General features: G+C 34.3%; 1 protein-coding gene across 3 annotated transcripts in view; it reads right to left on the bottom strand.

Moving 5' to 3' along the window:
• Ttc17 (tetratricopeptide repeat domain 17) overlaps positions 1 to 17,359 on the bottom strand; it is a 115,307-nt gene that overhangs the window by 75,449 nt on the left and 22,499 nt on the right. For all 3 annotated transcript variants that reach the window (XM_076847068.2, XM_076847070.2, XM_076847069.2), the window contains exons 6-16: positions 15,924 to 16,033; positions 15,198 to 15,342; positions 14,635 to 14,774; positions 12,658 to 12,818; positions 11,124 to 11,236; positions 9,026 to 9,172; positions 7,568 to 7,683; positions 7,246 to 7,411; positions 5,986 to 6,063; positions 5,640 to 5,864; positions 2,154 to 2,340 (exon numbers count right to left, since the gene is read on the bottom strand). In XM_076847068.2, the coding sequence (XP_076703183.1) occupies positions 2,154 to 2,340; positions 5,640 to 5,864; positions 5,986 to 6,063; positions 7,246 to 7,411; positions 7,568 to 7,683; positions 9,026 to 9,172; positions 11,124 to 11,236; positions 12,658 to 12,818; positions 14,635 to 14,774; positions 15,198 to 15,342; positions 15,924 to 16,033 (1,588 nt within the window). The remainder of the gene's footprint in view (positions 1 to 2,153; positions 2,341 to 5,639; positions 5,865 to 5,985; positions 6,064 to 7,245; positions 7,412 to 7,567; positions 7,684 to 9,025; positions 9,173 to 11,123; positions 11,237 to 12,657; positions 12,819 to 14,634; positions 14,775 to 15,197; positions 15,343 to 15,923; positions 16,034 to 17,359) is intronic.

The following is a 17,359-nucleotide window of genomic DNA, read 5'->3' as shown; positions in this document are numbered from 1 at the left end:
TAAAATTATGGCATTTGCAGGTAAATGGATAGAGTTGGAGAATATAATGCTAAGTGAAATTAGCCAATCCCCAAAAAACCAAATGATGATATTTTGATGATATAAGGATGTTGATTCACAATAGGGTTGGGAGGGGGAGCATGGGAGGATTAGATGAACTCTAGATAGAGCAAAGGGGAGGAGAAGGGAGGGGGTCTGGGGGTAGGAAAGATGGTGGAATGAGATGGACATCATTACCTTAAATATATGTATGGAGACACGAATGATGTGACTCTACTTTGTGTACAACCAGAGATATGAAAAATTGTGCTCTATATGTGTAACATGAATTGTAATGCATTCTGCAAACAAATCAGAATAAAAAAATTAAAAAAAAGAAAAAGTGAAATCCTGTTCATAAGGCTGTCTTAGGTAATCTACAACTTAAAAAAAAAATATTTATCTTTTAATTGTCAATGGACCTTACTTTATTTTTTATTTGTGGTGTTGAGAATCGAACCCAGTGCCTCACACATGCTAGGCAAACACTCTACCACTGAGCCCCAGCCCCAGCCCTGGTAATCTACAACTTTTTAAAGACCACAATGTATTTTCTAGGATTAAGAAAGAAGATAAAGACCCATAATTTTAAAGTTCTGAATACTTTGTATTCACATGAATTTCTAATGGCTTACATTAATCCAATATCTATTGTATGAAAAAGATCTTGTTTAATCCTCCTGGCATGTATATGATATAGGTTTATTTTGTTTTTTCATAGTACAAATAAGGATACAAATTACGGGGATCAGAAAGTTATAGCCAAGTAGGCCTCAGACACGGATCTGTATGATTCCAGCGCTATCCGCTCTGCAACAGTGCCTTGCTGCCTTAGGCCTTCAGTATTCATATACGAACTCGAATTCAGATTGTGCTTATCAGTGATTCACAACTGAGCTCTGGCATTATGTTGCTGAAGGAATTTTGGTTTCTTTACTAAATAACTGGTCTGATATTTAAAAATAAAAATGCTATTTATGGTCTCTCATTTCATTAAGATACTAATTCAGTCTGGTATACTGAATCAGGCAAACCAGTTTCTGGTCCTAAATTTACTAGTAATTATCAGTGTCTTTTAGACAAGTCACATAAACAAGTAGGTGTCAGGTTTTTTTGTTTTGTTTTGAATTTCCAAAGTGAAGGAGCTGGAATGACAGCCCTCTGTTCAGATACTAAAATCTAATTTGAATGTTAGTGAAGCACCCACTGATTAGGGTAGGTACTATGCATCTACATATATGTAAATTGCACCTATCATAATTTAAGGCAGAGAGTCAAATTCATGAATTTTATTCTTAGTGAAGGTTAAATAAGTAAATAACCAAATATCATGTAACTTTTAGAACAAAGGTTTTAATTGATAAATAACTGGTATAGCTATTGGCTCTATAAAAGAATATATTTAGGCATGTGCATAAGTACCCCTGGCTGTGGGAGACAGTGGAAGAAGGGAAAGGCATATCAATTAATACCAGGTGAATATTGGAAAGGTTCAGTAAAGGTCTGAATCACCTTTTCTGAAAGGTGATTCAGACTCATGACTATGTATGTAGAAGAACTACTTCAACTCTCATTACACACTTGGACTACATGAACTGTACCATGAACACTGGTCATTATTTTAAGAGAGATTTTAGAGGAAAAACACATAGCTTATCATTCCCAGCTATATATATGCATTATTACTTTATTCAGTCTATCATTATTATTATTATTTTCCAGTATTGGGGATTGAACTTAGGGGTGTTCTATCACTGAGCTACACCCCCAGACCTTTTTATTTTTTCTTTTGAGACAGGGTCTCATTAAGTTGCCCAGGCTGGCTTCGAACTTGTGATCCTTCCACCTCAGCCTCTAGTCACTGGGATCATTCACATCTGCCACTGTGCCTGGCTATTCAACCTTTCTTAATCAGGATTCTGGGAAATAATTAAGCCTTAATACTTTAAGACATCTATAGTAAGTATGAATTAACTTCTTTCCTATGTATCTAGAATTATGCCAGTTATCTGAAATCCTTGGGAAAATGTGAGAAAATCATTTTGTGTTTTTGTTGATCAGAATAGGAACTCCAGCTAAACTCATGATTTAGCTAGAATTTAACAGCTGCTTACCACTGCAAACAGAAGAGGAGATGTTGTACAGAAAAGGATAAAACTGCATACAGCGGATCAACTTCAGGCTGTTTTCACACTCTGGACATTTGGTAGTTAATTTCAAGGCCTGTCTAAAGGCTTCAAGTGCCCCACTGATATTCTTCAGAGCAAGGTAAGCATTTCCAAGGCTCAAGAAGGTCAGGGGCTGGAAAAAAAAATCAGCAAGGCATTAATGAATTAATATTTTGTAAGAGTTACAAATCCTTCATAATAGTCTTTTGGCTTTCCTTAGGCTACCCCATAAAGGTTGTTGCTAATGGCCATTTTATTCACATCAGCCAATTCTAAACTTTGTAACATATACAATGTATTTTTGACTTTTTTCTAAAGTATGTAATATATGGTAAGTCTTCAGGGTACATCTCAAATGGATTTTTATATATTAATATATCCCTATCCCAGCCACTCAGTTTAAGATATAAAACATTTAGAATATTTCTAGATCCCAAAAGGTTCCATGGGCAAGTCAACCCTACCCCAAAAGTAACCACTGCTGGTGTGTGACTGCTATCACCATAAATTGACTTCATCTGTTCTTTTTTTTTTTTTTTTTCTGGCCAGCGGGGTACTGAGGATTGAACCCACTGAACCACATCCCAGGGTCTCACTAATTTGCTTAGGGCCTTGCTAGATTTTTGAGGCTGCCTTTGAACTTGTGGTCCTCCTGTCTTAGCTTCCTAAATAGCTGAATTATACGTGTGTGCCACTATTCCTGGTGACTTTAGCTGTTCTTTTTTATGACTTTATCCATTTTTTTTTTAATGTGGTGCTGAGGATTGAACCCAGTGCCTCACATGTTGTAGGCAAGCATCTACCACTGAGCTGCAATCCCAGCCCTTCAACTGTTCTTAATCTCATAAATGGAACAAAGAGCATATTCTCTTATATGTATATATAACATGTATCCTTTTGTAGCTTCTTTTAGTCTAAAACTGATTCATGTTTGTGTATCAGTAGTTCAGTCTTTTTTGATATTTTCCAATTGATGTATAATGTCCCATTGTATGAATATACCATAGTTATTCATCCATTTTGCTGACAGGCATTTAGGCACTTTCCAGCTTCTGGCCAATATGAATAAAACTACTATGAATATTTGTGTAAATGTCTTTTAATAGTCAATATTAATACTCATTCTCTTTTGAGTATACAAGAGTTAGTAGTAGCCATAAGGTTGGCATATATTTAGTTAGTAAATAAGGATCAAGTCATAGAAAACAAAAACAATAGAATTATTTTTTTCCAATTTCTTGTGAGAACACTTTACATCTAACAATAGAAATAAAAATTGAGGAGACTGACAAGTTTAAGGGTAATTTTTAAGAGCTAAGATTAAAAAGGCAAAGAGAACATATTTTAACATGTAACAGATGGAATTAGACTTTGTTGTACAATTCACACAAATTTAAAAAAAAAATTCTAACAAAATGAGCAAAATGTCTACATCTACACAATCTTTTACTTTAAAAATATAAAAATTTTATGTTAAAACAGAGGAGTGACATTTTGAAACAAGTAAACTTGCTTTCTAAATGTTAACCCAGAGGCAATGTAATATCACTAACAACAACTGTGAGTTCTGTGGTCAGTCTCTCTGAGTTCAAATTCAAGCTCTCTGACTTTTGGTAAATCTCATTATTTTATAGTTTCCTTATCTATCAAAGGGGAAAATGCTATCTTGATTGTTGTGATGGCTAAATGAGCTCTTGCTTAGTATGGTATGTAGCTCTAGTAAAGAGTCAAGAAAAGTTAGCAGCTATTTCAACTGTCCAATTCAGGTGAGGATAAATAGGTAAAAATTCTTAATTATGACAACATTTTATTTGCCCCATTTTTTTGGTGCACTACTGGGCATTTTGTACCATAACTATAAAAATATTCATTCTTAGTGACTTAGTAGTTCCACTGCTAGCAATCTTTGCTGCAATACAGAAAACACCTTTTGTAGGAAACCATTGCTGATAATAGCCAAGTACTGTCAGCAGCCTACGGAATAAGCTGCATCATCTCCATTCATGAAAACTAACAAGACATATTTTTTTTCAGTGTAAAATTTTACATATTTCAAGAGACATAAGTATTTTTGTTTTATTAACTTGTGTTTTAAATTTTAAATGAGTGAAATTTTTAGAAATGTATATTTATAAGAAACTTTAGGAACTTATATTTAAATAAGAATTATATGTATAGAAATATACTACCATTTTTTAATGTCAAAACTATGTAGCAATAAATACTTAAACATAATAGGTCTTAAAGTTCACCTGTACCATAAAGTTGCAATACTGTGGAATATGTGCACAGCAGACAGGCTTACAAGTCAGTGTTTATAAATGCTGACAGCTGGGGAAGGGTGCTGGTTAGGTATATTTTTGGTGTGCCCACCAATCCACTGATTTATCTTTTATTCTTTTTGCATTACCACGGTATTTAATAACTAAAATGTTAATGTTATTTTAAATATAGAAAGCCAACTAAGCTCCAAGAAAGCTCCTTTCTCTTAAAACAAACCAAACAAAACCAAAAAAAACAAAATTGCCTTGCTGCTTTAGCTAGTAGCAATAGAAAGTGAAGCAGAAGGAGGATCATGGGCACATGGCTGTGCTGAGCTTTCCATCTGAACGCCTACTTCTTCACATCTCACACCATATGCATACCTATGACGTCGGTATCGGCATTAGATAAAATACTACATGTACAAATTGGCAACTTTACTGGCTTTATAGTATGGAGATTGTGAACTTTTGCTTAAAGTCCAGCAATAAATTTGTATACAGAGATTGTAACTTTTGTTTAAAGTCCAGTTGTAAATTTGTGTAACTCAAGAAAACATTTATTAGGAATTATTTTTTTTCTCAAACTTAAAAAACATTAGTTTTGGAATACACTTTTTTTAAAATTAATTGATTTATTTTAATTAGGTATACATAACAGCCAAACAAGCAAAACAAAAGTGGTCTACTGTAAACTAGGAACTGTAGAGTAAATAATAAAAAGCACCATGAACTGACTTCATGTGGGAGGCTCAGGACATGAATATTAATCTTCCTATTTATTCTTGTCAAAACAATCTTTAAACTGTGCTCTGGTTTGGATGGTATAAGTATATATACAAATTAAAGCTTTAAAATAGTATAATATTTAGCAGTATGCATACTGTGACGAGTAGGATAAAATAAGAACAGGTGTTTTCAGACTGACAAAAAAATGGCAATATATTTCTATAGATATCATTCTTATTTAAATATAAGTTTCTAAAAATTTCACTCATTTAAAATTTAAAACAAAAATACTTTATATCTCTTGAAATATGTAAAATTTTACACTGAAAAACAAAATATGAAATTTTTATGCCTTTCCTAGAAAAACACAAATTGTACTCTAAAACTGAATTATCCTACATAGCATATGGAGCTACAAATAAATTAAGTAAAAAAACCTTACCTCAGAACTATTGATGGCCAAAGCTTGAAGTAGCAGCTTAGTAGCATCAAGATGAAGTCCATAGTGAATCAAAAGGTTGGCTAAGTTGACAAGAGGAATGTCCTGGTACTGAAGCGGAGCTAAATTCAAAGCCCTCTGGAGACAGGCAATAGCAAAAGTGCTATTTCCTACTGCTCTCCAGTAGAGTCCAGCTTCATTGAGTATGAGCCAGACGGGAGCATTTGGCTGAAAACACCAGAATACTTCATTTAGTGGAAAAATACAGTAGATGTTCCAAATTGGATCTTTTATAAGTACATTTTAACTTTTAACTATAATTACTAAGCATTCAAATTAAATGACTCACCTTATTAATAGCATGAAATAAGAAAGACCCAATTTCTTCTTCTGGGATAGTATAGTTATTAATACGGGAAAGCAATATCTGAAAAATTCAAAAGAAAGACTGACTCAATTGAAAATAACAGGGAAGACATTTGAAAAGAATTTCTACGCCTGGCAGTTTTTATTTGAGGTCCTAGGGAGCAACTACTTTGAACAGATATTTATACTCATATGTAAAACATGAAGTCATTGATACAAGAACAGTTGCTGACCTGCTCACATGTATGTACTAATTTCCTTTAACTTAAAAAAGTTATTATTTTTTTATATACACACACCCTTAATCACATGGCAATTACCATATCCCATTAAAGTCAACCTGTGCATCTAGAACCCAATGAGAAATTATTCAGAAGTTAACAGGCAACATCTGATGTGATAAAAATCTGCTATCTTCTCTGGTTGGAAAGCACCAGATCCCCAGTTAATCTATGTTCTTGTAGTACTGGTGTAACTCTGAGGAATTCTAAAGCCAAAGATCATGGTCTACTTATCTTTGCATTCAAACACCCAAAATAGTACCGTGCAAATGGTATTTTTTGCCTCAATAAATGTTTGCTGAATTTAAGTAGTAACTGCTTATAGTTTTGAAATTAAACTTTTTCAAAAGGTAGAGGTAATAGTCTGTTTTTTCTATTAAAAAGGTAATTATTTCAATTATATCTATGGAATGGTATCTAATATAGTAATCCACATTCAGTAATAAAACATTCCTCGTCATATATAACTATTAGGAATTAAAGAAAACAGAATGAACTTATTCATGATTTTGCAGAGTAGTTATTAAGTTGATACAGATTCCTAAGAACCTCATATAGGGCTGAAGAAGAGTTGATAATAAGGTCAGGGAAACAGAACCTTCAAGCTTTCAATTTATATAAACTTCTGTAGGTTTGAGGATGCAAAGCTAAACTGAAGTGATCAGAATGGCCTCCACTGGGTAAGATGCAAGTTCTGTGTTGTTCATCTTTGGAACCCTCTGGGTTAGAGGATAAAGAGTGCTTAGGTGGTCTATGAAACAACAACCCCAGGGGACCTTTCCTGCCACTCCTTTAATATAAGACTGACTTCTCAGTCATTTCCTTAATTCTCTAACTTTATCCTTCCGTTTTATAAACTTAAAGCTCAACAACTGCCTTCTCTCAAATTTTTGTTCCATTTAAGAGGCTTCTGAAGTTACCCAGAATGGACGGCAATAAACACCAGCCTAAGTGAGCCTTACTTTTCGTGCATGGTCATCTGGTATTTTGGCTTTCAGATCCATGCGGACCTCTAATTCTTTGACTAAGTAGGACAGAGTGTGGCTTTTTCTGAAGTCAGTTATGGAACAGTCAGGGGTTTGGGCCTCTTCTTCTGAAGAATAATCATCACTGTTGAGTTCGTGGATCCTGGCACAAGAAAAAGGAACAAGATTCACATTTTCAAAGTTTGGGTGAGTTCAAGATAAAGACTTAACCTTTCAAGTCCAAGGCCGGTGCTCTCAAAGAACCGCCAGATGACAATCATGCAGAATCAGGTGCTTTGCCAAATCCATCAGCACTTGCCTGAGTCCTTTGTTCTCTGGAGGCAGAAAATATGTTGGCAATTCCCCACCAACAGGGACTCTAGGGTAGCTTTCTGTACAATCTGCTCTTTTGGGCCACAGGATATGCTGCTTGTCCTAAGAAATAAACAAAGCTTCTCATAAATTTCTTTGGAGTCAATATTTCAACATATAAAGTGAACTATTAGAGGAATTTAGGTATAATAGGATAACTGAACAGAAATGTAATATGTTAAGACAACTATACAGTGGTAGATTCTATAATGTTCCTTCTACTGTGGTTTATTAGTCTAAACCAGTCATTCCACCTACTTCACCACACACTGGTTCAGGGTTGGGCAGGCCTAAACCAGTTGAGCCAACATGTCACAGGAGAAGTTTGTTTGGGGTCTCTGGGAAAGAAAAACAAGTCTTAGTTTTTTTTATGTTACATGTAAACAAAAAAGCGTGTGGTTCCAGTTGCTGTTGGCTGTCATCTTATGACCATGAGGAAAATAAGTTTTGGGATGAAAACAATACTGTACATTGAAGAATGAAAGAGTGGAAAGGAATGAGCCACTGGTGACATCATTGGGCCACCGAGTCAACCAAACCTGAAGTTTGTCCTATCTATGGACTTCCTGAAATAATAGGCAAGTTTTCTTTTTAAGTCAATATGAGGTACAGTACCTGAAAACATACATATGCCTATAAAATTGGCTTAGAAAGCTATTTTTCTTTGCCAATGCCAAACTTTAATAATTCTTTTTTGACTTGTTCAATATGTTCATTTTTCTAAATATAAACAATTATACCAGAATCCTACAAAACTTATATCCTGAAGCTAACAAGCTTTGAGAAGTTTGTAATATATATAATTAAACCAAATTTATTGTACTGTTATAATACTCAATTAAATTCTGAAAATTTAATAGTGAATAAAAACAACATGGTCTCCATCCTTATATCTTGGTATTGCAATCAACTGACATACAACTATTCATAGCTAGCTTACAAATAAATACATATATGTTTTTTATCCTTTATTTATTTTTATGTGGTGCTGAGGATTGAACCCAGGGCCTCGCATGTGCTAGGTGAGTGCTCTACCACTGAGCCACAACCCCAATTATCAAATTGTTTATTACATTACATGTATTTCTCAATAGAATATAAAACAAGGAGCTTGTCTACTATGTTCCTAGTACTAGCCTGGCATACAGCTGGGAATTCAATAAAAGAATGCTGATTAAATATATGAAGTTTATAACAACTTTATTGGGAAGACCTTGAGGCTGAGCCTGTATCTTCCTTACTACTACCTAGCAGATTGCCTTCCATAAACTTCTATAAACTCATAGAAGTTTAATAAATGTTTGCTGCACTAATCCAAATAGTGATATGGATCATATTAATCACTGAGGTTGAGGGCCCCTACTGTCTGTAGGAGAAAACCTGTTATTATCCTCTATTAACTTACCCTATAGGCATCCGAGTCCCGACCCCAGATCCATAGAATAGAATGGGCTACAGGAGAAGACTTGACCAAATCTCTGATATCACTCTGATTTGCCGGAACATCAAAGTTCACAGACATCATACTAGAGGTTGATGAATCCTCACCAAACTAGAAAATGAAAAGAAAGTCAATCCAATTCTGAGTGGAAAGAGAATTATGACCAAGATTTAATGCATACTAAGGACAATCTAGTAGATATTCACAACTAGGACATCAGAAAGTAGGTCAGCCGTAAAGCAATCAGATCTTTTAATTTTAAGAACTACCCCAATAGTATTCTCTCAAGGATAACGCAATTAACAACTTTCAATCAACTGTGCTGTCGAAATATCAGAAAAATAGTATGATTGTTTTCCTGTCCCTCCCTTTGCTTCCCTTTTATGCTTTAGTCTTTTAAAATTAATGATCAACTAATTTAGAAATCTGGTTCATTATTCCTGTGCCCTGCAGAGACTAAAATGATTACTACTCTATAAAATTACTGTGCTATGGATAGAAGCAAGGAAGCTTTAGAAAGCATTCTGAAATGTTTACTATAGCTGTCAGAGATTAAAGATTATTATTAATCAATTCCAAATACAAACCTTACAGGTAAAAGAGGAAGTTAGGAAATGAAAGAACATAAACATAGATAATCTTCCTCCAAACCAAGGTAAAACAATGTATGATGTAAGATTCTGTAGTTCTTATATATTTCTGAAACTCTGATACGAAGAACAGGACTGGGGATGGAAGGGAAAAATGTGAGAAAAAAGAAAGAAAATGACAAATTTGAAGTCCTTGGTCTTTATTTTAGAAATAAATTCTTCTATTATATAGTAGTGATATGATTATATGAAAATAGAATGTTGGAAGCTACACTGATGCAATGCACTCTTAAGAACATCAAGATATCCAAAAGTTACACTGGGTTTCAATCAATTTCATTCTAAATATTCCTTTTAAATGCCTGGATTTAAGACAGGGAGCTAGAATTCCAGAGAGTATGAATCTGGCTTTTCTTAATCCTTTTCTTGAAAATCAAACATGGGATATTGCTAGGAATTGGTTTATAAAACTCTTATGAAGTTTTTAGTTTATGTTACTATTTCCCACTTAAATACCCAATTAATTTTTTGCTTCTTACTCTTTATAATGTTATCTGAATTTTTTAAGATTAAAGGGCTTTTTTTTTTTTTTTTGATTTGCTTTCCTGACTTATTTTAACTGCTTATCTCTGGAAATTTTTAATCTATGATTAGGACTTGATGCATTTTATCTAGGATTAAAATGTTGTTTTATTTCTAATATTCTTTTTTAATGGTACCTGGCATTCTGGATATACTTACTTCCTATGTCACACAGCAACAGTTATATACTATTTAGTACCATTATATCTATGTATTATTTCTTCTTAATTAGACAGACTAGGATGGTGTGTATATGTGTGTTTACGTACATGTATGTGTATTTGTGTGTGTGTGTGTGTGTGTGTGTGTGTACACAGGGACATAAAGATGAGAGAAAGCACATACTTAGCCATGGTGCTGAATAAATCCTTCTGTTGATAATGACTGTTCTGTTGATGTTTTTGGTCTAGGCAACCTAACTGGACTGATGATTTTGGCAAAGGGTATGGTCTTACTCTTAAGGTTATGAGGGGAGACAAAAGCTTCAAGTTAAATCGTATATCTTACTCTTATGTCTTACTCTTAAGGTTAAGAGGGGAGTATGTCTTACCCTTAAGTATGTCTTACTCTTAAGGTTAAGAGGGGAGACAAAAGCTTCAAGTTAAATCGTAATAACTACCCAATTCTAGGTCCCATGGTAAAGGAGAAAAGAATAAAATACCTACACATACATACATACACACTGTATTTTGGGAAACAGAATGTCATCCATGGAGTAACTGAGAACTAAGAACAAAATCTGATTTCATAAACACAGAGACACTCAAAACCTTAAAGATTTAAATGACAAGCACAAATTTTAGGGATCACATGTACAAGAAACCAAGGGAGGAAAATAGTATTATTCTCAGATATACAAAAGTTAGTTTAGAAGAGACCAAGAAAAAGACCTGAACATAGTCCACATTTTCAAAGATATCTCCTCGATGGTAGCGTACGGGTTGGTCCCATTGGCAATGTAAACTGTGCTGCTGGTTGACTAGACGGCATATCTGATGATTTCCTGGAATAAGAGAGAAGTTACATAAATGAGAAGTTACATAAATGACGAGCATGGTCAGCAATGTCAACATCTTTGTCTTGGTCCAAGTCATTTAGTTTCAACTCCGTGTTCCTCAGAACCTACTAGAGTACTTACTTACTTGGAATACTTATATAGAGAAATATTCATAAACAGTTCATTAATGCATTCTACGGAAGTCCTAGTTTCTCCACATATAAAATAAGGGGGTTCCTCTATATCATAACTGATATAAAAAATAATTTCCAGAAAATATAATTGTAAAATCCATTGATTACATAGTTCCAAGAAACTTTGGCCATCTCTCTGGAGAGAATTTAGCTTATATACCTCCTGATTTAGTTTCAAATTTATATATAAAAGCACTGGTTGCCTTTGAGTATATACTGAGCAGTAAATAATATTAAAGACTATCATATTCTTTACACTCAAAATAGCAGAGAAAACCTGTTAGGTGGGTTGTAAAATGCTCTAAAAGTGGTCACAGCTAAGGTTCAAAGGTCAAGAACTTTCCAGACCAATGCATTAATCAAGGTAGGAGGATGGAATTTCAGGTATTCTATTAATTTATTCTCTGGTGTCCAGTTGTCAGATCTACTCGCTTGGCATTTAATAAGACAAAAACATTTTGGATATAAAGAAATCAGTGATCTCCCACCAACCCAAGTTCTCCTAGACGACCAGTGGTTCTATATAATTTTTTGGATTAAAAAGTCTTTGAGAGAGTTTAATAAAATCTATATACCATCTTCTCCCCCAATTATACACATAAACAATTCTACATGTGATTTTGGAGATGATTTCAGACCCCACTCAATCTAATCCATTCACCCAGGTTAAGAAATCCTGCCTGAAGCTAGGTGTGGTGGTGCATACCTGTAATCCAAGCTGGGAGACTGAGGCAGGCAACCACAAGTTTGAGGGCAGCCTCAACGATTAGTGAAGCCCTGAGCAATTCAGTGAGACCCTGTCTCAAAATGAGGGGGAACAAAATCCTGCCTGAAACAAATTCTAGTCTAAAATCTTATTTCTAAAATAATGTTTGTTTTTAAGGGAGCAATAGGGAAAAAAAAAAAAAAAAGCCTTCCTGCCAGTATTAGCCACAGAGGAGATCTAGGAAAGTCAGCTCTACACTGTTTTAAGGCTGCACAGAAACTACAATGTAGTCTTCTAGAAATGAATTTCCTGGCTGGGCATAGTGCTGCACACCTATAATCACAGCAGTTTGGGAAGCTGAAGCAGGAGGATCTTGAGGTGAAAGCCAGCCTTAGCAACTCAGAGAGACCCTGTCTGTAAATAAAATTCAAAAAAAGGCTAGGGATGTGGCTCAGTGGTTAACTGTCCCTGGGTTCAATTAAAAAAAAAAAAAAAAAAAAAAATTGCCCAACCTGCCTTCTACTTACCTAACTGTGCCTCTTTTGCCATCTGAGTCTCATGGATGATATTTCTTAAGATTTGCTCTTCTTGAATCAGCTTGTGTTTTTCTAGGATTTCCTGCTGTCTCAAGTAGTGGTCATGCTGCTTCTGATATTCTTTTAACTCATTAAGTGTTCGCTGGAGGGATCTTAACATTTTTTAATAACATTTAATATCATTAAAAAAAATAAATCTCAAAAACTTACTTAAATGCATATATTTTCTGGTTCTCAGCAATAATTGCTAGTTTTTTCCTTGCATTTAATGTTAAACCTGTACCACAATTTCAAGAATAACAGGGCGAAATAAATGCTATTCTTTTATTAGAACTTTGGGACAAAAACATGAGTGCAATATTTTTCCAAACTTTCTCTAAAACCTGCATCTTCCTCTGATGTTCCCTTTTTCTGTAGCAAAGTAGCACTACCATCCACCCAGCTGTCTAAACTAAGAAACAATTATCTCCATAAATGTTCACTGTGTCTTTACAGCAGAGATATAGATGTTTATGTTGATTTAAAAACTTACAGAATGCATACATGTATTAAAACTTCACAGGGCTAAATAAATGTTATTCTCATATTAGAACTTGGGGACCACATACCCATAAATATGTATAATTTTTATATACTGGCTAAAATTTAGGCCTGGGGATGCAGCTCATTGGTATAATGCTTGCCTGGCAAGTGCAAGGCCCTGGATTTGATTCCCAGCACCACAAAATAACTAAATAATTTAAATAATGTATATGGTTCAAAAAAGATAAAATTTAAAAACCATAAAACAAATCAAAATATACTACACATATTTAATATGACATACATCTTTTTACATATTTAATAACTATATTTCCCTCCACAAAATTTTCATTGGTTCCACTGACATTCAAAGCCTTTTCCAGAGTCCTCTTCTCCTCTTCCCTTTTTCTTTTCATTCTGCCTAAAGTCAGGTAAGATTCAGGGCCATACTATCCTGCTCTCACACTCTAGCTCCTTGGTTCATGGAGTTTATGGGGGGGTGGGGGGCGGGCAAAGAAAACTTTGCTTAGAAATATTCTTCACTACCTGATTTCACTAAGTCAACTGCCTGTAACATTTAGTCACCCAAACCTTATTATTACCTATCACACTGCAACATATGGAGATTTTAGGAGCTCTAAAGATTGTGGAAGAGAGTTAAAACAATAATTAAGAGCATATTACTGGCAGAAACAGCCAGGGCAAGTTCTGAATAGGTGTAATGGAAGTCTGTTACAAATAAGCAAGCTATCATTCTTCCCTTTTCACTACATTATGTTTTAAGTAGATTGGAAAATAAGCAAATACAAAAGTTCTAAGTCTTCATTTAACTCTCTAATAACCAAAGTAAGACTCAAAGGCCATAAGGTTAATATATCTGAGAAATAAACAATTCACTTCTGGGTTATGTGAAGCTTCTCAACTGGTCTTGTTATTTATGGAATCAAACATATATTTTAATAAGTACACTGAAAAGACCAAATACAAAAAAATTCCAATGCTGTATGACTTAACTCACAAATCTTATTAAAATGTGGGCCAAATAATGTTTCTCAACTAACATAACAACAGTCCAACCCTTGGAGCCAAAGGGGAGAAAGATCAAATATTTCACATACAAGTGATTTTACTGACATTGTATACTCCATAAAAATAACGATGACATTACTGACTATCCCCCAACTTCCCCACTCCCATCTAGGTTCATAACAGTAATCCTACCATGGTCAAAACTATAAAGAATTATATGACAGCTTCACTGAAAACATTCTCTAGTTTCTGGAATCAATTATGTAAAATCACTGGATTTGGAGTCAAGGGGCAGACTTTCAGTGAAGAGGTAACTTTTTAATTCTCATGACCAAGTTAATAGTGATATTACCCCACACAATCTAACCTAAGGGTCTATGGTGCTAGTACTTCAGTAAAATTTTTTCTCCCAATTACCTATGTTGAGCCTCCAATTTCTGTTCAAGTTTTTGCTGACATAGAACAGCATGCTTCCTCTTTATAGCTTGCTCAAACCCAGGTTTGGCCTGCAAAGCATGGTCATAACACAGCACTGAGTGGTTATATTCTCCAAGCATCTGAAGAGACAAAAATAAAAACATACACATATATACACACATAGGGGGAAGAAATGTTAGCCATGGCCTGGTTGTACTTGTTCAAATGTCCTAATTGTTTATGAAATCAAACTTACATCTCACTCTACAATGAACATTGTTTTGATTGATGATCAAATCCCCATAGTATGAAGGTATATACTGTAGTTGGAAGGCATTGCTATCTGTAAAAGGTGCAGCCTGCACAATTTAAAATTCTAATCAATTTAATTATATTTCTTTTCCTTCAAGAAGCTAGTACTTGATACAGCATTCAGATTTTTCCTTCTCCCTAATGTCTTCATTTCCATTGTTTAGACTGAAAGTGGAAGGGGAAAAAAAATTCTACTATGGGGAGGGGGGGAAAGCAAAAGATATGGCACATGAAACAAAAATAGTATTTACTGCATATATATTCCCCAACGTGTAATAGCTGGTGAAGAAGTCACTGTCGTCCAGAGCTGCATGGACCACCACAGCAGCATCAGCAGAGAAGTGTGCTCTGTGCAGAACGTTTGCCAAATTGACCAGGGCAATGTCTTTATTTTGTCTAAAAGAGAAGAAACGTTACTAGATGTTAGGAAAGAAACATGTGTTCCATGATTATGCATTACTATTTGACAAGGAAAAATGACACTTGAAGTCACTAGGCTCCAAATACCACTTTAAGCATGCTAATATGTGGAGAAAATAATCATAATGCTTCATTTAAAAATTTTGGATGGTTTGCTTACTTAATCTAACAGCTACAAATTAGGCCCCCAAAATAAGAGTTGACAGACATTTAATGATTTTAAAGCATCTTTAAGGCTTATATTTGCTTTAAGAAAAGTTAAGTTTAATTTATTAAAATTCCTCTAGTCACAGTCCTGGCATTCATGTCTCAAATGAACCACTGGACTTCTACATTATATATTTTTTTTCCTTAATGGACATGAAAAGTGTATTACATAATTATCACTTTGAACTTTTTGACATCTGTGATTTTTTGTGTTGAGTCTAATTTCTTTGAACAAGGAACAAGTGGGCATAGTATAATATGATGCTGCTTCTTGTTATATTATGTATTATTTCTTTAACAGTCCTGATTTATGTGGAGAATCAGGAAGTCCAGAAAAAAAATACTCTTACCTGGAAGAGAAGTGAAGTGCTCGCATGGCACATTCCACTACCTGATATGGTTCATTTTTTATTCTCCAGTAAAATGAAGCCATGTTATAGAGTACCCATGAGGAAGAATTCTAGAGATAACAAAAACTACAATCACATAAAACTCAAGACAGTTTCTTGAATTATAAATGTTCAGAATGAGTACGATTGACACTTTGGTTCTTCTGAAATTCAAGATGACGAGCAAGACTAGTTATAGTAACACCAAAGCAGAGGACAGGTACAAAAAAAAACTACTCCTGTCCAAAGGGCCTTCTAATCATCAGCTTGCAAGTGCAGAGAAGTGTGATCTTCATACAGAGATCATCCAACACCAGGCCATCGTCCTAGAGGAGAAATAGCACTGGAAAACCCACTGAGTGGCCACAACTTGTTTGGCCCTACTTCAGGAGTTTAGAAATTCACTTGTTTAGAAATTTCTAAGCAACCTGGAAATTGCTTTAACATGAAATGTCTAAAATTAACATGTTACAAAGTTTTATATTGATGTAATATCTGAGTGAAAGTACAAACTACAGCAAATAGGCTTATGCTTTCATGAAGATGAATTCTCTTTTTTTACTTTCTTATGTGTGTTTAGAATCCAATTCAAACCTTCAAGCTGTTAAAAATTAAATCTTTTGTCTATGATTAAATATATTAGTTAGTCAAGTTAAACTGAAGTTCAGATAGGCTTTTCCTTTTGTGGCTGGGATTTTTCATCCTCAAACACATTCTGAATTTTAGCCACAAAAAGGTCAAAACATTATCATGTCAAAAACTGGATCATGGGGTTGGGTTATAGTTCAGTGGTAGAGTGCTTGATTTGCTCATGTGAAGCAATGGGTTTGATCCTCAGCACCACATAAAAATGAATAAAGTAAAAGTATTGTGTCCATCTACAAACAAACAAACAAAAAAACATACTAAAAATAAACTGGATCATATCAAAAGCTCAGTGTAAGTTATAAGTAAAGAAAGTTTTAAGTTTCTTCTGTGGAAAAAAAAATCACAAAATTAAGATAAACTGTGAAAAACATTTGCAATACATATAACAAAGTTTAATACCTTTAATATACAAAGAGCTCACAAAGAATCTAAAATAAAACAAAAGAAAAATATAACAGATAAAGAAAAATATGAAATTGCTAATAAGTATGTAAACTACATAACTTCAACAAGAGAAAGATATGTAAAAGTTTCCTTTTACAAGCTGGCAAAGATTAAAGAGAATGCCAGGACTCACTGTTGGTTACTCTATATATTAACTCCATAGCACTGTTAACAATAGAAATGTTAAATTACTATAGCATTTCTGGGGGAGTAGCTGACATGTATACAAAAAGCCTTAAAAATGTGATTACCCTTCAATTCCCCACAATCACACTATTAAAAATGTACCCTTTTTTTTTGATACA

This window comes from Callospermophilus lateralis, chromosome 2 (genome assembly GCF_048772815.1).
Source record: "Callospermophilus lateralis isolate mCalLat2 chromosome 2, mCalLat2.hap1, whole genome shotgun sequence".
NCBI classification, from domain to species: Eukaryota; Metazoa; Chordata; class Mammalia; order Rodentia; family Sciuridae; genus Callospermophilus; species Callospermophilus lateralis.
This window is presented reverse-complemented; position numbering and strand designations above follow the sequence as displayed.